General features: G+C 47.4%; 2 protein-coding genes across 3 annotated transcripts in view; one reads left to right on the forward strand and one right to left on the reverse strand.

Annotated features, from left to right (window-relative positions):
• Positions 1-9374, reverse strand: part of LOC120996946 — an 80962-nt gene extending 71588 nt beyond the window's left edge. For both annotated transcript variants that reach the window (XM_040426833.1, XM_040426826.1), the window contains exon 1: positions 9201-9374. The gene's annotated coding sequence lies outside the window, so the exon portion shown is untranslated. The remainder of the gene's footprint in view (positions 1-9200) is intronic.
• Positions 9375-9583: 209 nt separating this feature from the next.
• ZW10 (zw10 kinetochore protein) overlaps positions 9584-27986 on the forward strand; it is a 67021-nt gene continuing 48618 nt past the window's right edge. Inside the window, exons 1-4 of the mRNA XM_040426841.1 lie at positions 9584-9830; positions 22797-22932; positions 23329-23429; positions 27713-27790. Of these exons, the coding sequence (XP_040282775.1) occupies positions 9726-9830; positions 22797-22932; positions 23329-23429; positions 27713-27790 (420 nt within the window). The 5' untranslated portion in view covers positions 9584-9725. The remainder of the gene's footprint in view (positions 9831-22796; positions 22933-23328; positions 23430-27712; positions 27791-27986) is intronic.

Here is a 27986-nt window from a genome sequence, read left to right on the forward strand (position 1 = left end):
CTAGTACAGGGCCAAAGACATATTCTCCAGAGAAAGCAATGGAGCACAACTTCGCTTTGAAGGTCCTGTCTTTACCCCAAACATGGAGGCTTCCCAGCATTTTCTCAAAAGGGCATCTGCCTTTCGTTCCATTGGGTCGCGTAACTAAAATGAATCCTCGAATGGCAGGTAAGTTTTCTTTACAACTTTTGCCACCTGTATATCAATTTTTGGGGTCTTAAAGATCTTCGTTTCAGACGGATCAAAGAGTAATCTATTTCTACATTCCTTAGAGACCCCCAATCTCTTTTCTGGATCCGTCCACTCATTGAGGATCATGTCCTTAATATTCTCGTTAATGGGAAAAACTTTGGATCTTTTCACACATAATCCCCCAAACATTTCGTCCTGTACCGATCGTGGTTTTTGGATGTCTTGAATACCCATGGTTGCCCCTAGTAGTTCCTCCATTTCCTCTGAGGAAAAATAGTACTTTTTATCGTCTTCGACTATTTCCCCCTTTGACAACTGATCATCAATATCATGTCTAGAGGTGGATGCCTCTTCGTCCATGTCCTCTGCATCAGAGGAGGATGGAGCTGAGAACTTTGTTTTTTTTGGAAGGAGGCATAGGAGAAACCGGCGTAAGGGAGGATTTAATTTCATCCTGAATCATGGACTTTACTTCCATAAGGATATATGGTTGCTCTTCCTTTAACAGATCACTAGTGCAAGATTTGCATAGTTTCTTTTTGTAACTTTCTGTGAGTTTCTTAGCACAAGTAGCACATTTAATATATTTCGATTTGATTTTAGTTTTTTTCACTCCGGAAGGAGCAGCCGAAGGTGGGTCTGCGCTGTCCGTGCAGGGAGCCTCTGGAGCTGACATGCTGCTGGAGTCAGTGGAGACAGCATTGTCAGAATCGCCTGCTCTTTTTCACATGCAGCGGCGTCTGACGTCATCAGCCCGCGTCCCAGGCGAGATGACACATTCCCCACACGTGTTCCGAAGCTCCGCCCCCTCCAGACCTCGCTGGGAATCTGAGAGCTAGATCTTGGCTCCGCCCCCCCGTTCGGCGTGCGACTCTCACAGGTCTGCTTCCTCACCGGAGGGAAGGGAGACCATGCAGGAAGGGGTGAGAACAGGCCCCCATCTCAGGGACGAGAATTAGCCTCATTTCCTCTGGCCAGCTTTAGCAGCAGGGAGGGCAGAGAAGATTGGTAAGCCAACCTCCAGATATATAAGGAAAATTAAAAAAAAATTAAAAAAAAAGAACAAAATTCTAAAACTAAAACTCTTCACCTCTCTTTTGGGAGGCCTCTCTGTGTAATGCTCCCGTAGGGACAGGAAACACTGACGGGAGAGAGTGGGTGGGGGCTTTTAAACCCCCTCTGTGCATTCCTGTCCCTACAGAGGTCAAGGGGTCAATCTCATCTGTAGCCGTCATAGTGGATGAAATGGAAATCTTATAACTTAGAAACTTATATAATCAAATAACTTTTGTCATTTTTTTGTGGTGGTAAAAAGAAAGCCGTTCCACCGTAATTTTCTGTGCATTTTAAAAGGGTTTTCCAAGACTTTGTTCCCTCTGGATAGGTCATAAGTTCTGATCGGCGGGGGTCCTGGGTGTCAGACCACCACCAATCAGCTGTGAGTGGTGCTGCCTTCTCTCAGATCACCAAGCACAGCGCCGTACAGTGTATAGTGGCTGTACTTGGTATTACAGCACAGTCTCATTCAATTCAATAGGGCTGAGCTACTCCTAGGTCACGTGACTGATAAACCTGTCGTCACTTGGCATAGGAAAAGCTGATAGAAGGCCGCGGCGCTGCTACCTTCTCAAACAGCTGATCAGGGGGGTGTTGGAGCCCCATCAATCAGATACTGATGACCTGAGGATAGGTCCTCAGTAAAAAAAAAAAAAAAAACACACCTCACTGTACGGCAGAAGTAGCGGTTTACTTTTATTCTATGGGTCAGTACGATTACTGGCGTACCACATTTGTACACTTTTCTGTGTCTTTTACTAGTTTTGCACAATAGTTGCACGTCTCATGCAAAAAGCCGGAATTAGACTTACCGGTAATTCAGTTTCCACGAGATCACCACGACGGCTACAAGGAGATTGACCCCTGACCTCTGTAGGGGCAGGAACAGAGAGAGGGTTTAAATCCCCCCCTCCCACCACCAACACCAGTGTGTCCAAAATTACAGAGACAATCAAACAAAAGGTGGTGAGAACAAAACATAGTAAATCAAGAGGGTATTACTTCATAACCTCATAGACACTTAATAAAGGGTAGGGAAAATACGTGCCGTCGTGGTGATCTCGTGGAAACTGAATTACCGGTAAGTCTAATTCCGGCTTTCCACCTCATCACCACGACGGCTACAAGGAGATATCAAAAATTATAGCCTAGGGGGGGGACGACCGCCTGAAAGACCTTACGTCCAAAAGACAGGTCTGAACTGGATAGGTCTAACCTATAATGTTTAGTGAAGGTGTGAATGTTAGACCAAGTAGCAGCTTTACAGATATCATCCAGGGAAGCTCCTGCTCGCTCGGCTTGGGAGGAGGACATAGCTCGAGTAGAGTGGGCTCTCAAATTTGTGGGGCAAGGAAGACCCTGAGACTCATAAGAAATGGAAATGGAATCCCTGATCCACCGAGCTAAGGAGGACCTGGAGGCTTTTAGGCCCTTATTCTTACCGGAGAAGAGGATAAATAGGTTGTTGGACCTACGGAAATCTTTAGATACCTCAAGATATCGTAGTACTGAACGTCTCACATTCAGAGAATGGAAGCTAGCCTCTCTATCATTAGAGGGATTACTGCAGAAGGAAGGAAGGACTATCTCTTGGTTCCGGTGGAAATCTGATACTACCTTTGGTAGAAAACCTGGATCTAATCTTAGGATAATTCGATCATCGGTGATGCGGAGGTAGGGTTCCTGAATGGATAGGGCCTGAATCTCCCCTAACCTTCTTGCGGACGTGATGGCCACTAAAAAGGCTGTTTTTAGAGAGAGATGTTTGATAGAACAACTGTCCAAGGGCTCAAACGGAGCGAGGGTCAGGCCTGTGAGTACCGTATTAAGGTCCCAATTGGGGATCCTAGTTTTCAGGGAGGGACGAAGTCGGGAAGCGGCCCTCATAAACCTTTTGATCCAGCGATGATTGGCTAGGTCTAGATCAAAAAAACAGGCTAGGGCCGAGACCTGTACCTTCAGGGTGGAAGGCCTGAGAACCAATTCAAGTCCCTGCTGGAGAAAATCTAAGATCTTCTGGAAGTTGGGTGGCTCTAGATTTGGGGCAGGATTGCCACTCCAAGAACAAAAGCGCTTCCAAATTTTCAGATATATCGAAAAGGTGACTTTCTTCCTACTTGCTTTAAAAGGTAGAAATCACCTGATCAGAAAGTCCTTGAGATCTCAACCTCTGGACTTCAGGATCCAGGCCGATAGTTTGAGAAAACTCGAATTTGGGTGCAGTATCGGCCCCTGATGAAGAAGGTCCCTCCTGGAGGGAAGAGGCCATGGATCTTCTATCGATAGGTTCTTTAAGGAAGGGAACCAACTCCTTTTCGGCCAATAGGGGGCTATTAGGATCAAAGTCGAGTTTTCTAAGTTGAGCTTTTGAATTACCCTGGGAAGCAGAGGCAAGGGTGGGAATGCGTAGCAGAGATCCCAGTTCCAAGGAATCGTCAGCGCATCCAGAGCCCAAGGGTTGTCTCGAGGGTTCAAGGAACAGAATGTTGGCACTTTTGCGTTCTTCTTGGACGAAAACAGGTCCACCTGCGGAGTACCCCACTTCTCTACCAGAGCCTGGAACACGTCCTGATTCAGGGACCACTCGGTATGGTCTATCCACTGACGACTGAGATAGTCTGCCTCCACGTTTAGTACCCCTTTTAGATGAATTGCGGAGATGGACTTCACGCGGGACTCTGCCCAGTCGAAGATTTTTCTTGAGATTGACATCAGTTTCTCCGACCTTGTGCCTCCCTGATGAGAAAGGTAAGCCACCGTCGTCGTATTGTCGGAGAGTATTTTTATGTGGTGACCCACAAGGAGGGCTTCTGCCGCCTTCAGGGCCTTCCGGACCGCTTCCAGCTCCCTGAAATTGGAAGATTGGGAGCGGGTTACCGAAACCCAGGAGCCTTGAAAGAAGTGATCTCCCACTTTCGCACCCCATCCTTTCTCGCTCGCATCCGTGAGAACTTGGATGTAGGGGGTCTTCTCCCAGGCGACTCCCAAGGACAGGTTGGCTGAATGTTTCCACCAGTTCAGGGAGACCTTCACCGCGGTGGGAATCAGAACCTTGTGGTTCAGTGAGGACTGTCGTCTGTCCCAAGATCTGAGGATCCATAGCTGAAGTGATCGAAAGTGAGACTGGCTCCAGGGAACGGACGGGATGCAGGATGAAAGAAGGCCCAGGAGGCTCATAGCTTCTCTTATGGGACAAGACCTTCTGTTCTGAAACCGACAAATCTTCAGTTGGAGGCCTTTGATCTTGTCTGGTGGAAGGAAAGTACGCTGAGCCCGGGAGTCCAGGATGACCCCTAGAAACTGGATAGTGCTGGACGGTACCAGATGTGACTTTTTCTGGTTCACCAACCATCCCAGATCTTGGATGAGAGATAGGAAGGTTAGTAAGTCTGATCTTAGATCGTCCTCTGAGTTCCCAACTAGGAGGAAGTCGTCCAGGTATGGAACAATCACTAGTCCTTTGTGTCTCAGGAAGGCTACCATCTCGACTACCAGCTTCGTAAAGATCCTGGGTGCAGATGATATCCCAAAGGGGAGGGCCGTAAACTGGAAGTGGTTGGTTACCCCCTTGTGATCCTGAATAGAAAATCTTAGGAGCCTCTGGGATTCTGGATGAATTGGGACGTGATAGTAGGCGTCCTGAAGATCTACTGAGCACATTAGGGCATTCTTCCCTACTAAGGGGATCAGGGATTTTAGGGACTCCATCCTGAACTTTCGATAGGTTATGAACTTGTTTAAGGCTTTCAAGTTTATAATTGTACGGAAAGACCCCTCTTTCTTCTCCACCAGGAAAAGGCTTGAGTAGAAGCCCTGCCCTAGCTGAGAAGGGGGGACCCGTACTATCACGTCCATAGCTAGAAGGCTCCGAACTCCTTGTAGAATTTTTAAACGAGTGCTGGTGGAGCCTGGATTCGTAACGACGAAGCGGTTTGGGGGAGATGAGGAAAGTTCGATCCGATAACCGAATTTTAAGATGTCCCGGACCCAAGGATTCGGGGAAATTGACTCCCACGGAGTCAGAAATTTCCTCAATCTCCCCCCCACGCTGGCGTCATTGCTTATCGGACTTACTTTGGGAGGAAGAGAGGTTACCTCTACCCCTGCCCCCTTTGGAATAGCTCCAACGCCCTGACTTTCCCTTATCCCTAAAGGGTTTATTCTGGCTAGAGGGGGCCCGAAAGGGATATTTCCTTTTAAAAGATCTTTCCTCAGGAAAGCCCTTCTTATCTGCGGCCTTTTCGAGGATACGGTCCAAGACCGGGCCAAATACATATTCCCCTGAAAACGGGATAGCACATAGCTTCATCTTTGAAGTGTTGTCGCCCGACCAGCTTTTCATCCACAAGGCGCGGCGGGCAGCGTTGGAAAGCCCCGCATCCTTTGCGGCGAATCTAACGGATTCGGCCGAGGCGTCTGCCATAAAAGCTGTGGCCGACTTCAATAAGGGAAGGGACCTGAGTAGCTCTTCCCTAGGGGTATTATCCCTAATATGATTTTCTAACTCGTCAAGCCATATCCTCATGGACCTGGCTACCGAGGTGGCCGCGATGTTAGCTTTCAGATTAACCATGGCCGCCTCCCATGATTTTTTCAGGAGACTATCTGCCTTCCTATCCATAGGATCACGCAATTGTGAGGTATCTTCAAAGGGCAAGGCAGTCTTTTTATTGACCTTGGCGACCTGAATGTCCACCTTGGGAGTCTCATTGAAGATCTTCACCTCATTTGAATCAAATAATAAACGGTTCTTGAAGGATTTGGAAACCCCCAACCGTTTCTCAGGGTTGGACCATTCGTCCAAAACCATATCTCGGATATTTTCATTGATTGGAAACACACGGGTTTTCTTAACCCGGAGTCTCCCAAACATCTCGTCTTGTATTGAGTGGGCTTTTGGGGTGTCTTCTATACCCATCGTGGCCCGGACAGCCCTTAAAAGGTCTGGCATTTCCTCTAGCGAAAAACAAAACTTCCTCTCTGACTCAGCCATATCAGTATCAGAGAGAACCTCCTCGTCCTCCCAGGCTCTAGATGTAGACGCATCTTCCCTGTTACCTCCGGGTCAGATAAGGAGGGAGATGGTTCCCTTCGCCTTTTTGGTGGAGGCGGATCCCGGAGAGGGGGGGAAATTTGGGATAAGGAGGTCTTTACTTCATTATGGATCATGGACCTCAGTTCCTCAAGGAAGGAAGGCTGTTCTTCCGCAATGACGCTAGAAATACAGTCCTTGCAGAGTTTTTTGCGATACTCGTCCGGAAGCCGTTTGAGGCAGGACACGCATTTGGCCTGTTTCTTGATTCTTTTCTGGACCTCCTTAGGAACCTGGGGGAAATAATCCCTATCAGCCATGAGATAAAAGTCATGGAGAGAAAAAGCCCCAAGCCTGAGAAGTGGAGGAGGAGGAGTATGCAACCTGGTACAGTGTTAAAAAAAAAACAAGTAGCAGAGCAACAAGCGCTTCCCCACAGGGGACTTACTGTAGGCAGCACAGGAGGGTCTCCAGGGGAGCGGGGTTCAGCCGACATGACTAACACAGCTCCAGGTATCCGCACCGATCAGGCGTTCAGCGCTTGCTGGCGCTGAAATTTGAAGCTGGAGACGCTTCCTGGATGACGTCACTTCCCTCCGTCCACCGGAAGTGACGTCGGCCGCCTTTAGAAGCGCTTTGGTGCGCACCCAGCGAACGCCCCAAGCTCGGCGTCGGCGGGAAATCGCATCCGGGAGCAGGCTCACATCTAATAATGGAGCGAGGCCTCCCTCCTTCACCCCTGCCCAGCATTAGTACGCCGACCGCAGGAGGGCAGGGGGAACACCGGTAGGTGCCAGGAAAGAATAACCATCTTCATCTCCCCGCAGGGAGACTCTCTCTGCCCCTGTCCTCTGTAGGGACAGGAAACACTGGTGTTGGTGGTGGGAGGGGGGGATTTAAACCCTCTCTCTGTTCCTGCCCCTACAGAGGTCAGGGGTCAATCTCCTTGTAGCCGTCGTGGTGATGAGGTGGAAATAATAGTTTTACGTTGGCGAATTCCAAGAAGAAGCGGTACGGAGGATTGTTTTTTGTGAAGTGAGGTGATGTTTTCATTGGTAACATTTTAATAAACTTTTTTTTTTTTTTGTGACACACTATTAGGCCTCATCTACATTTCCGTGTCAGTGTCACATCTGTGAAAAAAAGCGTGCGTGTTTTATCTAGGGATTGACCGATATAGATTTTTTAGGGCCGATACCGATAAGCTGGGAACTTTCCGGCCGATAGCCGATAATTTATAATGATATTCTGTGAATTTTAATTTTTGGAAAAAAAAAGAATTCCTACACAAATCTGCTGAAAATGAATATGTACATTGTTAACGTGTAGTTTTTTTTTGTCAATCTTTCTTTTTTATTTATAATTAATATTTTGGTCTAGAACCCTTGTCCTATTCACCCCGATAGAGCTCTATCAGGGTGAATAGGACCTCACACCGTCCCTGCTGCCCTGTGCTCACAGCAGCAGGGAGCCGACTATGGCATCCAGGACTTCAGTAGCGTCCTGGCTGCCATGGTAACCGATCAGAGCCCCAGGATTACACTGCTGGGGCTCTGATGGGAACTGCCACTGAGGAGGAGGGGACCGTGTGGCCACTGCCACCAATGATTTATACTGGGGGGCGCACTGAGCCACCAATGTCTTTAATACTGGGTTTGGGGGGGGGGGGGGGCGCACTGCGCCACCAATGAAGACACCTCTCTCATTAATTCATATACAGGAGGCGGGAGCTGGCTGCAGAATCACATAGGGGTTAACTACCGCAGATCGCAGCTACTTGTCATAGAGGTTGGGAGCCGGCTATGTGATTCTGCAGCCAGCTCCCGCCTCCTGTATATGAATTAATGAGAGAGGTGTCTTCATTGGTGGCGCAGTGGCCACAGCCCCTCCCCTCCTCTTCTCTTCTCCTCCCTCCTCTCATTGGTGGCAGCGGCACAGGAGGGTGCTGCTGAGGGAACACGGAGAGCGCTGTCAGCAGCGCAATCCTTGTTCCCCATACGTTATCGGAATATCGGCAAAATATATGCCGATAATGTTCAAAATCCTGAATATCGGCCGATAATATCGGTAAAACCGATAATCGGTCGATCCCTAGTTTTATCTGTGAAGATCCATGGTTGGTCCGTGTGTCCGTTTTTACTGTGCGTCATCTGTAATTCACATTAGTTGCTCAGCTGAAAACAAAAATTTCCAAAGAATCTCCTATCAGTTTTTAGTGAAAAACGGACGAGACACGGACACAACACTGATGCCATCTGTGTTGCGTCGGTGATTTTCACGGATCCATAAACTTCAATGGGCGTGTTTGGTTTGCATCACGGATCAAAGTAGTGCATGTCTCCGTGATTACCAGAAAATGTGCACAGCACACGTCAGAGAAAAACGGAAATGTGGATGAGGCCTTAGGCCTATTACCGTGGGATGGCCCCACATCGCAGTGCAGACCCACTGACTTCGATGATCCACGAGCTGCAAGATGTGGGCAAGGAAGGACACGTCCTATTTTTCGTGGCTCGTAGGGATTGACCTGGAAGCAGACAGGAGCCCTTCCGTGGGCTTCCGGGTCCATGACTCTGCACAGCAAAAGATAAGAAGTGCCCAATCTTCAGCCACATCTTACGGATTGCAGAACCATTGAAGTCAATGGATCAGCACGGCAATGTGGGGAGCAGATGGACTACCTCCGCGGTCCGCAAAACACGCACGGCCGTCGTGTGAATGCGATTTAGGTGTACAGCAACCATGCGATGGTGCTTGTGGGAGAACCTGGTGACAGGTGAGGCAAACCTATCTCCATACAGAGCCCCTCAACCCTGACACCCTAAAAATACAGCTTATAACCACCCCCCAAAGCATGCCCCAGAGCAGACCCCCTATACACACAGAAAGCACAGCTACTCGTCGCAGTATACGCACTTACTATTCAACAGAACGTCCTGCTCATGCTTTATGCAGCAGTTCACACTATGGCGGTCCCCCTGCTGTCTGCGCGAAGCGTATAAGCGGTCACGTGAGGTCAGAGACGCCTGACCATCCCAGCAGCCCATACACTCTGGTATCTGTAGTGCCGTCGCTTAGACTACGTTTCCCAGAAGCCCCCTCGTGACGCATTATCCGGTTTTCACGATTACCTGGAATCACTATGTCGCATAGAACTTCGGGAATTGTAGTCCTTCTTGATATAACGATAAGCGCTGGGGAGCCTCTATGGACTTCCTATCCCATCGTCCTTAGCGAACACAAACACAAGCCCTAGTAAGCCGTCATCTGCCTTGTCGCCTGTGCATGTCGGGTGTTGTAGTTCTTGTACTAAAAAGCGGCGGTCATTACACAGACTCGCAGCGGTGCTGGACTACATCGCCCAGCATTCTTCGCTCAGTAGGTTGAGCTCCATGGTTTGAAAGCGGCCCCGTCAGCGCCCGGGACGGTGGAGTTGGCAGGCGGGATGGCGTCCTTTGTAACTGAAGTGTTGGCGCATTCTGGGCGTCTGGAGAAGGAGGATCTGGGCACAAAAATCAGCCGCCTGTCTCGGAGAGTGGAAGAAGTGAAGGTATCTATAGAGAACGCTGTCATATACCTGTCCTGTATACAGAGAGAACGCTGTCATATACCTGTCCTGTATACAGAGAGAACGCTGTCATATACCTGTCCTGTATACATAGAGAACGCTGTCCTATACCTGTCCTGTATACAGAGAGAACGCTGTCATATACCTGTCCTGTATACAGAGAGAACGCTGTCATATACCTGTCCTGTATACAGAGAGAACGCTGTCATATACCTGTCCTGTATACAGAGAGAACGCTGTCATATACCTGTCCTGTATACAGAGAGAACGCTGTCATATACCTGTCCTGTATACAGAGAGAACGCTGTCATATACCTGTCCTGTATACAGAGAGAACGCTGTCATATACCTGTCCTGTATACAGAGAGAACGCTGTCATATACCTGTCCTGTATACAGAGAGAACGCTGTCATATACCTGTCCTGTATACAGAGAGAACGCTGTCATATACCTGTCCTGTATACAGAGAGAACGCTGTCATATACCTGTCCTGTATACAGAGAGAACGCTGTCATATACCTGTCCTGTATACATAGAGAACGCTGTCCTATACCTGTCCTGTATACAGAGAGAACGCTGTCATATACCTGTCCTGTATACAGAGAGAACGCTGTCATATACCTGTCCTGTATACATAGAGAATGCTGTCATATACCTGTCCTGTATACAGAGAGAACGCTGTCATATACCTGTCCTGTATACAGAGAGAACGCTGTCATATACCTGTCCTGTATACAGAGAGAACGCTGTCATATACCTGTCCTGTATACAGAGAGAACGCTGTCATATACCTGTCCTGTATACATAGAGAACGCTGTCATATACCTGTCCTGTATACAGAGAGAACGCTGTCATATACCTGTCCTGTATACAGAGAGAACGCTGTCATATACCTGTCCTGTATACAGAGAGAACGCTGTCATATACCTGTCCTGTATACAGAGAGAACGCTGTCATATACCTGTCCTGTATACAGAGAGAACGCTGTCATATACCTGTCCTGTATACAGAGAGAACGCTGTCATATACCTGTCCTGTATACAGAGAGAACGCTGTCATATACCTGTCCTGTATACAGAGAGAACGCTGTCGTATACCTGTCCTGTATACAGAGAGAACGCTGTCGTATACCTGTCCTGTATACAGAGAGAACGCTGTCGTATACCTGTCCTGTATACAGAGAGAACGCTGTCGTATACCTGTCCTGTATACAGAGAGAACGCTGTCGTATACCTGTCCTGTATACAGAGAGAACGCTGTCGTATACCTGTCCTGTATACATAATGCTCGCAGTCAATAGCAGGCCGCAATGGGGACGAGCCTTCCTAGTGATGCGGGTGATGCCAGGAAGGCTCGTCCCCGGCCTGCTATTGGCTGCTCCTTGCTGGTGTGAACAGAGCCCGAGTCTGGAATGCGCCTCCATCTGCTGGTAACATGAAGCGCGGCGCCCGCTTATGTCATGTTACTATATGCGGCTACATGTGACACATGGCGGCTCCTATCCTGGGATCTCGCACACGTTCTCCTGCTGTTTGTAGAGTAGTAATTATGTAAACCAGTTACTAGACTTGTTTGAAGCTCCTGTGCTGCCCAGTCGTAGAATGGATGCAGGTTATTATGAAGCTTTCTTAAAGTGAACCTCCGCCTTTTACATAGTCTGCAAATATGCAGGATAGCTTCTTTCTCGAAGAGCTGGAAATGGCGTAACCACCTCCTGTTACTCCCTGTGATGATGGCGGTGTATTAATATAGTAACCAGAGCACAGCGCCGTGATGTTTCACACACCGCCATCTAAATTCAGCTGCATTTCAGGACAGGGATGTGCACTTGCTCCTTGGGAGTTTTCATCTGTTTCTGATCTACACATTTTCTGTTAGAAATAACTGAAATGGCACCAGACTGGCAGCCATTTCAGTAAGAGTTTGGTTACCTAGGCGACCTGTCAGAGTCTGTGTGAGCTGGATGCAGGCAGCCATTTTGGAGTTCAGTTGAGAGCAGCAGAAGAGAGAGCTGTGTGGTAACAGCTCTGACAGGACACCAAATGTGTGCAGGACTCTAGACATAACCTAAGAGCCTAGATAATACTCATTTATGAAGGGTATTTTTTTAATGTTAACCCCTTAAGGACCCATGACTTAGCTGTACCTCATGGGTCCGATCCCTAAACAAGGCGCCCACTCGCGGGTGCCTTAGCCGCAGGGTCTCTGCTATTTTACATAGCAGAGACCTGCGGCACATGTATGCGATCAGCCATAAGGCTGATCGCATACATCTTACCTTTCAGATGCCATGGTCAAATGTGACCACGGCATCTGCGCAGACCGGAACTGGAAGTCATGCGCGTCTGGTAACAACGTTCCCCGGGTAAAATCGGGGGACCTGTTACCTCGATCTAATTGTCCGAAGCCCCAAGCCGGCTTCTGAGTCAATTAGATGTATATATCGATACAGGCCACTAGGTGGCAGCCTTGTATTGATATAGTGCAATTGAAGTCTTCAATGATTTAGCCATCACTGAGTACTATGGGCAATCGAATAATTGCCAGTTATTGTCACCTAAGGTGACTTAAAAAAAAAAAAATTCAAAAATATTTTTACAAAAAAAAAAAAAGTTCAAATCACCCCCTTCCCTTAAAATAAAAATACCTAACCAATAAGAAAAAAAAAAACCATCATGGGCATTGCTGCGTGCGAAAATGCCCATACTATTAAAATATAACAATATTATGCTACTTTCACACTTGCGTTCGGAGCGGATCCGTCTGGTGTCTGCACAGACGGATCCGCTCCTATAATGCAGACGTTGGGATCCGTTCAGAACGGATCCGTCTGCATTATAGCTTAGAAAAAATTCTAAGTGTGAAAGTAGCTTCAGACGGATCCGTCCAGACTTTACATTGAAAGTCAATGGGGGACGGATCAGTTTGAAGATTGAGCCATATTGTGTCATCTTCAAACGGATCCGTCCCCATTGACTTACATTGTAAGTCTGGACGGATCCGCTTGCCTCCGCACGGCCAGGCGGTTCGGGTGTCCGCCTGCAAGCAGCGTTCAGGTGTCCGCTCGCTGAGCGGAGCGGAGGCTGAACGCTGCCAGACTGATGCATTCTGAGCGGATCCGCATCCACTCAGAATGCATTGGGGCCGTACGGATGCGTTCGGAGACGCTTGTGAGAGCCTTCAAACGGAGCCCCGATTGCAAGTGTGAAAGTAGCCTTAAAGACTCCCAGGCTATGAGCTGTGCGCTACGATTGGCCAGCGCTGCAGCAAGGGACAACCCTAATACAAAAACTCCGCCCATTACAACAGAGGGAGCTCAGACACCGGAGCCTATACCGGGCGAACGGAGCGGCGCCCAGACATACTAGTCAGTGCAGGGGGACCCCTGGGCGCCGCTCTGCCCACTGATATAGTTAGTTTTTAGTTTTTAAACTAGTGAAAGGTCCTCTTTAATGGCAAAAAAATAAAAACAGCCAATTTGCCATTTTTGGTCACTTCAACTACCCAATAGTTTTTTTTATAAAAAGTGATCAAAAAGTTGCACACACTTAAAATTGGTATCACTGAAAAGAACAGATCATCTTGCAAATAATGAGCCCTCACACAGCCCTGTACACATAGCTGCAAAAAAGTTATAGAGGTCAGAATATGGTTATGAAAAAAAAAAAAAAAATTCTCAAAGGTTTAAATTTTATTTTATTTTTTCAGCATTAAAATGCAAGACAAAATTTTCAAGTGTGGATCGTTGGAACCGTACTGACCTGGAGCATGAAGATAACGGGTCATTTTTACTGCATAGTGTACAGGGGTGTGGAATTCCTATCGCCCGCCGCCCGGGACATGCAGTTCCGGGCGCCGGGCAAGTAGTTTGAACAGTTGTTTAGCCCTGTGCGGGCAAGTAGCAGGGACATGCCGGTTTGGCAGTAATAGGAGCGGTGCCAGGGGCGGACTGACCGGTCGGGCACTTCGGACATGGTCCGGGGGCCCGGCCGAGATGGGGGCCCGCCCCAGAATAACATAACACCGGGCCCCGCTCACTGTAATAGTAATATTCCTATGCGATCCTCTCCCTCTCTGTACTCACAACCTCCAGTAGCATAGAGGCAGCAGCAGGCAGTGTAATAGGAGCCGACAGTGGAAGCTAGCCCCCGCCCCTTCCCCGCCCTCCAACCAATCAGAGGCAACCAGCACTGACTCACAGCACAGGGAGCGTAGTGCAGGGACTCAGAGAATCGTCTGAGTTTATTAGTTAAAAGAATCGAATGAGTCACAGACCGTGTCACCGAGTCCCTGCCAGGCTTCCTGCTCTGCGGCTCCCTGTCTCCTGACAAGTCCGTCCGGGGTAGTGGTATAGTATTGCATGTAGCAGAGCTGTGTGTGTACAGTGTGCTTGCAGCAATGTAGCAGAGCTGTGTGTGTGTACAGGGTGCTTGCAGCAATGTAGCAGAGCTGTGTGTGTGTACAGGGTGCTTGCAGCAATGTAGCAGAGCTGTGTGTGTACAGGGTGCTTGCAGCAATGTAGCAGAGCTGTGTGTGTGTACAGGGTGCTTGCAGCAATGTAGCAGAGCTGTGTGTGTACAGGGTGCTTGCAGCAATGTAGCAGAGCTGTGTGTGTGTACAGGGTGCTTGCAGCAATGTAGCAGAGCTGTGTGTGTACAGGGTGCTTGCAGCAATGTAGCAGAGCTGTGTGTGTACAGGGTGCTTGCAGCAATGTAGCAGAGCTGTGTGTGTGTACAGGGTGCTTGCAGCAATGTAGCAGAGCTGTGTGTGTGTACAGGGTGCTTGCAGCAATGTAGCAGAGCTGTGTGTGTACAGGGTGCTTGCAGCAATGTAGCAGAGCTGTGTGTGTACAGGGTGCTTGCAGCAATGTAGCAGAGCTGTGTGTGTACAGGGTGTTTGCAGCAATGTAGCAGAGCTGTGTGTGTACAAGGTGCTTGCAGCAATGTAGCAGAGCTGTGTGTGTACAGGGTGCTTGCAGCAATGTAGCAGAGCTGTGTGTGTACAGGGTGCTTGCAGCAATGTAACAGAGCTGTGTGTGTACAGGGTGTTTGCAGCAATGTAGCAGAGCTGTGTGTGTACAGGGTGCTTGCAGCAATGTAGCAGAGCTGTGTGTGTACAGGGTGCTTGCAGCAATGTAGCAGAGCTGTGTGTGTACAGGGTGTTTGCAGCAATGTAACAGAGCTGTGTGTGTACAGGGTGCTTGCAGCAATGTAGCAGAGCTGTGTGTGTACAGGGTGCTTGCAGCAATGTAGCAGAGCTGTGTGTGTACAGGGTGCTTGCAGCAATGTAGCAGAGGCTGTGTGTGTACAGGGTGTTTGCAGCAATGTAGCAGAGCTGTGTGTGTACAGGGTGCTTGCAGCAATGTAGCAGAGCTGTGTGTGTACAGGGTGCTTGCAGCAATGTAACAGAGCTGTGTGTGTACAGGGTGCTTGCAGCAATGTAGCAGAGCTGTGTGTGTACAGGGTGCTTGCAGCAATGTAGCAGAGCTGTGTGTGTACAGGGTGCTTGCAGCAATGTAACAGAGCTGTGTGTGTACAGGGTGTTTGCAGCAATGTAGCAGAGCTGTGTGTGCACAGGGTGTTTGCAGCAATGTAGCAGAGCTGTGTGTGTACAGGGTGCTTGCAGCAATGTAGCAGAGCTGTGTGTGTACAGGGTGCTTGCAGCAATGTAGCAGAGCTGTGTGTGTACAGGGTGCTTGCAGCAATGTAGCAGAGCAGGAAGCCTGGCAGGGACTCGGTGACACAGTCTCTGACTCATTTGATTCTTTTAACTAATAAACTCTTAGACCATTATCTAAATCCCTGCAATACTATACAGTGTAATTACATCAGTCTGCTCCACTGCAGCAGAGCTGACTCAGCAAGTGAACCGAAGATCCGATGAGCTGAGCATGCGCATTGATCTTCAGTTCACTTGCTTCTGCCGGCTCAGGAAGTGAACCGAAGATCCGATTCATGAAAAAGATCCGAACTTCCCATCTCTAAAACTCAGTAGCAGGCCGGGCGGCAGCGCAACTCACTGACGTCACGCGCCTGCTCCGCCTGCTTCATTCATAAAGTGGGAGGAGCATGCGCGTGACGTCAGTGACAGCATTATGTCAGTGTTATCCAATACATTCCAGAACTGTAAGGGTTACATAGCATCATAAATCAGTATAATGCTATGTGACCCCAGTCAGCGCTTGCAGGTCAGGCCGGGAGCTGCGATGTGGACAGGCTCCGGGAGGAACGCTCATCTGCAGGGGTGTCAGAAATAAAGGTTGTGCTGTCTGTCTTCTGAGGCTCTGGCCCTGCCTGCAATCTGCACTGCACGTGGCACTTGATAAACTATAATGTCTGCCTGTTTCCCCCATACAGTATAACGTCACCAAGCGGCTGCCCCCATACAGTATAACGTCTCCCTGTGGCCCCCACCCCCATACAGCATAACGTCTCCTTGTGGCCCCCGCCCCATACAGTATAACATCTCCCTGTGGCCCCCGCCCCCATACAGCATAACGTCTCCTTGTGGCCCCCGCCCCCATACAGTATAACATTGCCTTGTGGCCCCCGCCCCCATACAGTATAACATCTCCCTGTGGCCCCCCGCCCCCATACAGCATAACGTCTCCCTGTGGCCCCCACCCCCATACAGTATAACATTGCCTTGTGGCCCCCGCCCCATACAGTATAACATCTCCCTGTGGCCCCCGCCCCCATACAGCATAACGTCTCCTTGTGGCCCCCGCCCCCATACAGTATAACATTGCCTTGTGGCCCCCGCCCCATACAGTATAACATCTCCCTGTGGCCCCCGCCCCCATACAGCATAACGTCTCCTTGTGGCCCCCGCCCCCATACAGTATAACATTGCCTTGTGGCCCCCGCCCCCATACAGTATAACGTTAGTATAAGTTCAGGACAAGTAGATTGAGCCCCCACTTTAGTCCTTCGACAAGTAGTTTTTTTTTAAAATTTCCACACCCCTGTGTACAGTGTAAAAATTCCCAATTCTACCCCATTTGGAATTTCTTTCCCGCTCCCTACTACATGGTATGCAACCGTAAATGGTGCCATTAGAAAGTACAACCTGCCCCGCAAAAAAAAGGGCCTCATAAGGCTATGTGAATGGAAAAATAAAAAAGTTAAGACTATGGGAAGGCGGGGAGTGAAAAATGGAAAATCCCAGGGTCCTGAAGGGGTTAAACCCCTTTTGTTTACATTTCATGCCCTATGTCTTGTCTACCATTTTTGAAATGCATCTTGTTATAACTGACTTGTTCCATTAAAAATAACTATTTCTTTTTAATTGTCTGTTTCCTTTCGCTCTGAAATATTAACAGCTTGAGAATCCAACTTCCTTCGGTAGAGAATTGGTAGATTCTAGTCTTATGGTTAAAGGGATTCTGTCACCAAGTTTTGGGTTATAGAGCTGTGGACATGCACGGCTAGATCGCCGCTAGCATGTCCGCAATATACCGGTCCTATCTATCGTTGATGAAAGGAGGAGATTCGGAGGACATAGGCGGTGCTGGGCTCCTTCACAGGCGGGCGTGGCTGGGCACCAGGAAGGTTCGTACAGCCCCTTGGACACCTTACAAGTCTAATTTACATATATATAAAATCATTTTTTAAGCACAATAAAAGCACACAGCCCTATAGGACAGGTATATTGCGGACATGCTAGCGGCGATCTAGCCGTGCCTTGTACCAACCAGCTGTGTGATCAGGATCTATCCTTTCCTTCTGAAGTTCTCTGCCCAGGCTAAAGGTGTGAGACCTCCTGCGATGCAGGAGCCACACAGACTGGGAAGTCACAGTCATTTTTTATGAGGTTTTGTCATGATGAGATCAGAGTGATGGATGTATGACCTGGCAGGGGGTGCTCCTCTGTCCAGGAAGATTCTTTTGGCACGGAGGTGCTAATTGACTCTGATCTGTGAGCTGTGCTAGCAAGGTGAATTACTTTTTTTTCTTCAACCCAGATTTTAACTCTCTCGTGTGATTTTTTGTGATTTTAAAACCGGACGCATTCGCGATTTCTTCGTATTGCGTCACACTCTCTCCCTATCACAGCTCAGGGGGTGCGTCCTCTCTGTTAAAGCTCTCTCCCTATCACATCATATCCTTTTTGTTGCAGTTCTCTCCTTGTAACCGTCACAGTCTACTAACAGTAGATACGGCTGCTGCAGTAGAAACCGGTACAGAGCATGTGCGTCCACCCCCAGCAGATGGTTGTACACATTCCTCGGAGGCGCCATTAAACGAAGGAAAGAGAATCTCTCACAACTGGAGCATATTTTCCCATATTTTCCTCATATTTCATGGGTTAGGAAATAAATTAAAGGAACCACTTCTCTTCAGAGGTTGTTCGGGTTCTTCTAACTACACCTTCCTGGATTCTCAAACAAAAATCGTAAATTCCCTCTTGAGATTATGACGGTTCTCATGGCACTAGGACACACTGGTATTGGTCTTCCATCATATTGATATCGGATAATGGCTCAAAATTGTCCTGATGTTATAAATTGATCTTAAATTTCTAATTGACGTACGGGTACTGGAGAAACTGACCAAGCAATGATGCTGCCAGATTTTCTCCCTCTCAGGGCAAGGACTGCCCCTCTTTTCCAATTACACCAGCCTGGGACTTGTACGTGTCACAGGACAGCCACTCCCCGCTCCAGAGTGGGTAAAACAGAGTGACCCACGCAGATCCTTGTCCTTCATCTACCATCTACAACCGCCTGCTGGTCACGGAGGCAACCCCCGCCATCCTTGGATTATTCCTTTAAAGACTTTATCGTTTACTGTGACTTTACCACGTAATCTAAACTCACAGACATTCTATTCCCTTCCACCTCTTACCTATTTTCTGTCCAACCCATCTGTTCGACTGGCAGGTATATTTATCTGTCAGTTTAGATGTATATACAACTGCTCAGAAAAAATAAAGGGAACACAAAAATAACACATCCTACGATCTGAAATAAATAAATATTCTTCTGAAATACTTTGTTCTTTACATAGTTGAATGGTGCTGACAACAAAATCACTACAAAAATAAAAAAATGGAAATCAGAATTTCAGACCCATGGAGGTCTGGGATTTGGAGTCACCCTCAAAATTAAAGTGGAAAAACACACTACAGGCTGATCCAACTTTGATGTAATGTCCTTAAAACAAGTCAAAATGAGGCTCAGTAGTGTGTGTGGCCTCCACGTGCCTGTATGACCTCCCTACAACGCCTGTGCATGCTCCTGATGAGGTGGCGGACGGTCTCCTGAGGGATCTCCTCCCAGACCTGGACTAAAGCATCTGCCAACTCCTGGACAGTCTGTGGTGCAACGTGACGTTGGTGGATAGAGCGAGACATGATGTCCCAGATGTGCTCAATTGGATTCAGGTCTGGGGAACGGGCGGGCCAGTCCATAGCATCAATGCCTTCGTCTTGTAGGAACTGCTGACACACTTCAGCCACATGAGGTCTAGCATTGTCTTGCATTAGGAGGAACCCAGGGCCAACCGCACCAGCATATGGTCTCACAAGGGGTCTGAGGATCTCATCTCGGTACCTAATGGCAGTCAGGCTACCTCTGGCGAGCACCTGGAGGGCTGTGCGGCCCTCCAAAGAAATGCCACCCCACACCATTACTGACCCAATGCCAAACCGGTCATGCTGGAGGATGTTGCAGGCAGCAGAACGTTCTCCAAGGCGTCTCAAGACTCTGTCACGTCTGTCACATGTGCTCAGTGTGAACCTGCTTTCATCTGTGAAGAGCACAGGGCGCCAGTGGCGAATTTGCCAATCTTGGCAAATGCCAAACGTCCTGCACAGTGTTGGGCTGTAATCACAACCCCCACCTGTGGACGTCGGGCCCTCATATCATCCTCATGGAGTCAGTTTCTGACCGTTTGAGCAGACACATGCACATTTGTGGCCTGCTAGAGGTCATTTTGCAGGGCTCTGGCAGTGCTCCTCCTGTTCCTCCTTGCACAAAGGCGGAGGTAGCGGTCCTGCTGCTGGGTTGTTGCCCTCCTACGGCCTCCTCCACGTCTCCTGATGTACTGGCCTGTCTCCTGGTAGCGCATCCATGCTCTGGACACTACGCTGACAAACACAGCAAACCTTCTTGCCACAGCTCGCATTGATGTGCCATCCTGGATAAGCTGCACTACCTGAGCCACTTGTGTGGGTTGTAGACTCTCCGTCTCATGCTTACCACTAGAGTGAAAGCACCGCCAGCATTCAAAAGTGACCAAAACCATCAGCCTGGTAAGCATAGGAACTGAGAAGTGGTCCTGCAGAAGCCACTCCTTTATTGGGGGTGTCTTGCTAATTGCCTATAATTTCCACCTGTTATCTATCCGCATTGTACATCAGCATGTGAAAATTGATTGTCACTCAGTGTTGCTTCCTAAGTGGACAGTTTGATTTCACAGAAGTGTGATTGACTTGGAGTTACATTGTGTTGTTTAAGTGTTCCCTTTATTTTTTTGAGCAGTGTATTTTTGCGTATAGTTTTTAGAATAAAAGCTGACGATTTCATCGGTTCAGTTTTGCCCTTGTTACTTAATGATCTGATCTATGCTAAGAACTCTGTCCTCAGAAGAGACATACTACCACATTGTCTTATTCCTATAAATTGTTAATTGGTTAGATAGGTTGCAAATAACCGTTTCTTCCCTTTTAGGATTAGCTAGCCGGGGTCTCTTCACCCCTTTCAATATGAAGGGTGGTGGCAGCAAATAGATTTTGCGCTGGAAATCAAATTTAATCATTTTATTTTACCGATTGTATCATGTATGGGCACACCAACCAATCTTAAACGTCTACTGTGATCACAGTGGATTCGCCTCCAGAAGTCTCTAGTGGACGAGACCTGTATGGCAACTGTGGCATAGTACGACGGGATTGGCGGGTGTTTGTCGCAGAGAGCTGCAGCAGAATGGACATCCCCCCCCCCCCCTCCGAGATTTCATCCTGAAGAGAACCTAGCAGAGCAATTGAAGTAATAAATGGGCAGATCTCTGGATCCATGTGAGGTACAGGGCAGGTTCTAACTTGTTCTAGAAAGAGATTGTCATCTACTAGATGATGTCTGATTTTCTTTTAATTTTTTTATATATTTTTTTTAAATCCTGGGATAATCCCCTTAATGGCTTATCCACAGGATATGCCATAAGCATCTGATAGATGTGGGACCCACACCTGTTCACAATGTAGACTCCCATCCCCCATCCTTCCTGTGGGCAGCCATAGAGTACTATAGAAGTGAATAGAGTTTTTCCACAGCCGAAAACACGCCAGTGACCAAATATTAGCCAGAAGTTGGCGCAGCTCTCGAGGCTTGTCTGTTATGTGTCTTTAGTTACAGAGATAATGGACTGAAGACTTGAGCCGCCTAGCGGCCTATAAGAATTCAACTTTCCTCTTTTTACACCACCGCTGAGCATGATCGCAGTGACCAGATCGGTTGCGACTCCAGTTCTTGGTTTTTCACTATTGAGCTGCGGCCACTTTTCCGAGCTTGACGACAGAGAGTGCAGCCATATTGCCGTCCTTCACTTTACCCTGACATACGGATACTTATCCGCTGCCCACTGTGCCATCATCCTACTGCAATGGAGAGGGTCGGAGATAAGTTCTTATGGTGGGACAACCCCTTTACAGGGTTCAATGGCCTGGATCTAAACTATCCACAGAGGGATAAGTATCTGATCATTGGGGGTCCCGGAGTGAATGTAGCCCTCTAAGCATTGATTGCCGGATTGAATGAAGTGAGGTTACATGCAGGATCATTTCTCCCATTCACTCAGGGACCCTGTTCTTTCGAGGTTGAGGGTCCTAGTATTCGAACCCCACCAATCGATCTTAGTCGCCTATAGGACGAGCAAACTTATGTTCAAGTTCGCTTGCAAGGTTCAGGTTATCTAAGATTCCTTTATGGATTCCACTATCTATGGTCCGTGGTAGTGGAATCCATAACAGAATTTTTAGAGAACCCGAACTTGAAACATAAGTTCGCTCATCCCTAAGCGTCTGTCCTACAGATCAGTCATAAGTTACTGTGGCGACTGGATTCAGCAAACTACGATACCCAGCTGTTCGGAAACTACAACACCCAGAATCCACCTTTCACTTCTATGGAGTTACAAGAACAGCCAAGTATGTGTGCATGCTGGGAGTTGTAGTTCACAGCAGTTTGCTTGCAGAAGCTTGCTGATCCTTGCCCTCGAGGGTTTGACAAGGGGAGGGTGTGCCCCCCATCAGAACCCCTACGACTCATTTAGGGGGTACCAGTGAGTGGCCATAGCTGTTGGTATGGTTTGTGTGTACAGCAGGGTTAACTGGAATAAAAACTGATTCATCTTGGTTTGCAGTATATAGGTATGTTTTGAAAGGGGTTAATACAGTCATAGTAAGGGCTGCACACGGCTGTATTTCGCATCCGTTTCCAGTTCACAGATTGCATGTGGATCTATTCATTTCTATGGGTCAGCAAAAAGAAAAGCCATCCGCCTGTGTTCATACGGCCTTAAAGGGGTATTCTGGTTGTTAACTGTTAGATCGGTGGGGGTGCTGGCAGTGGGGGACATTGTACCCCTCAGAGCCCCCTAAAAAGTACAGAGAACCCGGTCGAGCATGCGCCCTGCCGCTCCTTTCATCTCTGTCGGAGTTCCGGAAATATCTGAGCGCTGTACTCGGAGGTCTCCAGAGCTCCTGTAAAGATGGATGGAGCGACAGTGCACATGCTTGACCTGGTGCTCAAAGGGGTACAGTGTTCCCGTTCTCCTACCGTTAGGATTCCCACCAATCTGATAGCTATCCCCTATCCTGTAACATCCGGAATACCCCTTTTAAGCAAGTGATGAGACGATTGTGTGGCCGGCTGACTGTAAGGCCCTGTAATATATCAGGGGCTGTGTCAGGGACTGACTCTGCTGTTTGTCTCCATTATGTCCATAGGGTGAAGTGTGCGACATGATCAATAAAAAGTACGACGAGTTCCTCCCCAGCATGCAGAGCGCTGAAGACCTTGTGGCACAAGTCAACAGTCTGAACAGGGACGTGGATATGTTAAAGTCGACAATTGAAAATGAGGGTGAGTGCGGGGGAGCGGCTGCTCTCCATCCTGGTGCTTAGAAGGGGTCCCGGACCCCTCTATGATGTGTGGATGTTCTAATGGGGCATATGAATAGGGGTTGTCTACAGGAGGTACCAGCCTCCTGTGTATGTCACCCTACCTGAAAACGTACTGGATTAGGGGGACTCCTGCAGAGATTGCTGTCCGTCCACGCTGGAAGCTGACAACCCATTCCCCTCACATTTGTTTCATAAAGGGGTGAGCCTTGGTAAATGTCACCCAGAACTGAGCGTTAGATTTTTAGTGAGATTTCCTTGTAATGTTAGACCTTTGTGGATTTTCGGTGTGCAGACATAGTGCTCCTCTGTGATGAGATACCTATGGTAATGAAAAGCCGATTTATCTTTATTCAGGTGCAGAATGAACTGAAAGTGGCCATCAGCGAATTCACCGAACTGAAGCATCAGCTGGAAAGAAACACCATGATCCTGGAGGTGCTGAGCCAGCTGCAGGAGGTCTGTGCACGTCCACTGGAGGAGGATTATTGTCCTGTGGGGGGTGTTTCAAGAAGGAAAGCCAATAAAATAATGAAATAAGCTACACTCAGGTTTTAAAGGGGTTGTCCCGTGACAGCAACTTATCCCCTGCTCACAGGATAGGGGACGTGTCTGATCGGCAGCGTGCTTAACGCTGGGATACTGTATAGGACTAGGGGACGTGTCTGATCGGCAGAGCTCTTACCGCTGGGATACTGTATAGGACTAGGGGACGTGTCTGATCGGCAGGGCTCTTACCGCTGGGATACTGTAGAGGGCTAGGGACGTGTCTGATCGGCAGAGCTCTTACCGCTGGGATACTGTATAGGACTAGGGGACGTGTCTGATCGGCTAGCTCTTACCGCTGGGATACTGTATAGGACTAGGAGATGTGTCTGATCGGCAAGGCTCTTTCCGCTGGGATACTGTATAGGACTAGGGGACGTGTCTGATCGGCAGGGCTCTTACCACTGGGATACTGTATAGGACTTCTGGAAATAGCAGAGCGCTTGTACTTGGCTACCTCCGGAAGTCCCAGAGAGCTGAATGAAGCGGAGAGCCAACATGTGTCTCTGTTTCCCCATTCAAACAGTGAAGAAGGGCCACCATTCTTGTGCTCAGCTGGGGCCACTTAGTCATGGAACAGCCCCTTTAAATGTTCTGCCGCTCCCTGCTGTCTGGAATGTGATGCAGCGCTGCCCCCATTGAAGTCAGAGGGAGCAGCACTGAAGAAGCCACTTCAGTCCACTACATGATGGACGTAGCTGGGAAGTTCTGGCGCTGATTTCGGCTTCGGAGCTATTCTGAAACAGCTGATTGGCAGGGAGTCTGAGAAATGGCAATCGGACATTGGTGGCCTACCCTGAGAATAGACCATGTGGAACAGAATCCTGGAATAACCCTTTAACCCCTTAAGGACACGTGTTGTTCCGATCACTGCTGCCCGGCCGGCGGTGATCGGAACAAGGTGCCTGCTCAGGGTGCCGGCTAAATGCGCGGGGGGGTCCCGTGACCCCCCGTGTCGGCGATCGCAACAAACCGCAGGTCAATTCAGACCTGCGGTTTGCTGCACTTTCAGGGGATCAGAAACTTTATATGCCTAAAATATCGTTTTTTCACCCCCCCCCCCCCCCCGCACCCCTGAATGATTTTATGGCGGCGGGAGGTGCAAGGGGGGGGGTTGCGGGAGGCGGGATCGCGATCCCCCGCCCGCTTCCTCTTGAATAATCATTGGTGGCCAGTGGTTATACCAGAGTGTCAGCACATTGCTGACATCTGTGATGCGATTTCAGCTGTTTAACCCTTTCCATACCGCGGTCCGTATGGACCGTGGTATGGAATAGCAGAGGTTAACAGTCGGGAACTCCATCCCTCTCCCATCGGGGGGGCTGCTATGCCTTTGCAGCCCCCAGACAGGATGGGGTCACAGAGGGAGGGAGCCCCCCTCCTTACCCTTCCCCGTCTGCGCAGTTGTGGCCACAACTGAGCAGACGGGGAAGGTTCCCATGGCAACAGGACGCCATCTCAGGCATCCTGCTGTCCATGGTGCTGAACAGATCTGTGCTAAAGGCAGAGATCTGTTCAGACAAAGTGTAAGTAAAATACAATACAGTAGACTATATAGTGTACTGTACTGTATTATACAGACATCAGACCCACTGGATCTTCAAGAACCAAGTGGGTCTGCGTCAAAAAAATCTGAAAAAAAAGTAAAAATCAAAAAACACATTTATCACTGATTAAAAATGAAAAAAAAAAAAATTCCTTACACATGTTTGATATCACCGCATCCGTAACGACCTGATCTATAAAACGGTCATGTTACTTTACCCGAACGGTGAAGGCTATAAAAATAAAAAATAAAAAACTATGATGAAATTTAAATTTTGCCCACCTTACTTCCCAAAAAAGGTAATAAAAGTGATCAAAAAAGTCGCATGTACGCCAAAATAGTACCAATCAAACCATCATCTCATCCCGCAAAAATCATACCCTACCCAAGATAATCGCCCAAAAACTGAAAAAACTATGGCTCTTAGACTATAGAAACAGTAAAACATGATTTTTTTTTTTTGTTTCAAAAATAAAATCATTGTGTAAAACTTACATCAATAAAAAAAAAGTATACATATTAGGTATCGCCGTGTCCGTATCGACCGGCTCTATAAAAATATCACATGACCTAACCCCTCAAGTGACCACCGTAAAAAAATAAAAATTAAAACTGTGTAAAAGCCATTTTTTTGTCATCTTATGTCACAAAAAGTGTAATAGCAAGCGATCAAACCGTCATCTCATCCCACAAAAAATGAGACCCTACTTAAGATAATCGCCCAAAAACAGAAAAAACTATGGATCTTAGACTATGGAGACACTAAAACATTTTTTTTGTTTTCAAAAATGAAATCATTGTGTAAAACTTACATAAATAAAAAAATTGTATACATATTAGGTATCGCCGCGTCCGTGACAACCTGCTCTATAAAATTACCACATGATCTAACCTGTCAGATGAATATTGTAAATAACAAAAAAAATAAAATGGTGCCAAAAAAGCTATTTCTTGTTACCTTGCCGCACAAAAAGTGTAATATAGAACAACCAAAAATCATATGTACCCTAAACTAGTACCAACAAAATGCCACCCTATCCCGTATTTTTTTCAAAATGGGGTCACTTTTTTGGAGTTTCTACTCTAGGGTGCATTAGGGGGGCTTCAAATGGGACATGGTGTAAAAAAAAACAGTCCAGCAAAATCTGCCTTCCAAAAACCGTATGGCATTCCTTTCCTTCTGCGCCCTGCCGTGTGCCCGTACAGCAGTTTACGACCACATATGGGGTGTTTCTGTAAACTACAGAATCGGGGCAATAAATATAGCATTTTGTTTGGCTGTTAACCCTTGCTTTGTTACTGGAAAAAATGCATTAAAATGAAAAATCTGCCAAAAATATTCTGAAATTTTATCACCATTTGCCATTAACTCTTGTGGAACACCTAAAGGGTTAATGACATTTTTGGGTGGTTTCTATTATGTGAGCCTCACAAAGTGACTTCAGACCTGAACTGGTCCCTAAAAAGTGAGTTTTTGAAAATTTCTGAAAAATTTCAAGATTTGCTTCTAAACCTCTAAGCCTTGTAACATCCCCAAAAAATAAAATGTCATTCCCAAAATGATCCAAACATGAAGTAGACATATGGGGAATGTAAAGTAATAACTATTTTTGTAGGTATTACTATGTATTATAGAAGTAGAGAAATTGAAACTTGGAAATTTGCAATTTTTTACAAATTTTTGGTTAAATTGGTATTTTTTATAAATAAAAATGAATTTTTTTGACTTCATTTTACCAGTGTCATGAAGTACAATATGTGACGAAAAAACAATCTCAGAATGGCCTGGATAAGTCAAAGCGTTTAAAGTTATCACCACTTAAAGTGACACTGGTCAGATTTTCAAAAAATGGCCTGGTCCTTAAGGTGAAATATGTGTCCTTTAAGGGGTTAAGCATAGAAGTCACAGCCTCTTCTCTATAATAGATCCTTTATCATCTCTGTATTAATATAGTATTTTTACCCAGTTGCTTTTTGGAAGTCTCAGCCGATGGGTTTAGACCGCGTCCTCTGTACTGGGGGAGGGTTATACGCAGACTGCTGCACAGTTACCTCTGTGTCTGTAGGGTTACACTAGAATTCATATCCAGTACAAGAAAATTTAGACTAGCACATTCATGTTCATAGTCACAGGTGCATATCCATCGAGCAAACATGGTTGATAAAAAAATGGCTGCACAACATTTCACATGCAAACAATAGAGCTGAGAAATGGGGATCATTCTAAATTAAAGTGGTATTATACCTACTATAAATGGAAAATTAGAAGCTTTTGCGCACATTTTTGATCAAACGTGTGTCGGGCCCATCTACCAGGCGTCAAGGTGGCTAACACTGCTATAACGCCTCTCTTGGACTGTTAGGCACCCATCTGCGGAAGCCTCCTTGATGCCTGGTAGATGGGCCCGACACGCGTTTGATCAAAAATGTGCGCAAAGAGCTTCTATTTTTCCATTTACAGTAGGTATAATAGCACGTTATGTTAGACTGACCCCCATTTCTCAGCACTATTGTTTGTATGTAAAATGTTGTGCAGCCATTTTTTTAATCAATCATAATTTTATATCCAGTTATTTGCTTTGACCACAAGCACCACATATGGAAAGACCCGTCCTGTACTCCACAATTCACCCCTTGTGTTCTGTCTCAGTTTAATAGTGCGATAGAGAAATATAACACCGCGTTGTCCGAGAGGAACTACACCAGCGCGGCCGAACAACTTGGAAAGGTAACGTTAGTAAATTACTGCTGTTTTTTGATCCTTTTTATAGAGTTCGTCTTTATAATTGAGTTCAATGATGAAACTAAAGAGACTCAGGCATGCAGGTATGACAAGAGTAAGTTAACCTCTTCCCACCTGGATGATATATAATTATGCCATAATAAAAGGGTTGTCTCCATAGCTTATCTTCTACCCACAGGAT

The sequence above is a fragment of the Bufo bufo genome, chromosome 1, assembly GCF_905171765.1.
Source record: "Bufo bufo chromosome 1, aBufBuf1.1, whole genome shotgun sequence".
NCBI lineage: Eukaryota > Metazoa > Chordata > Amphibia > Anura > Bufonidae > Bufo > Bufo bufo.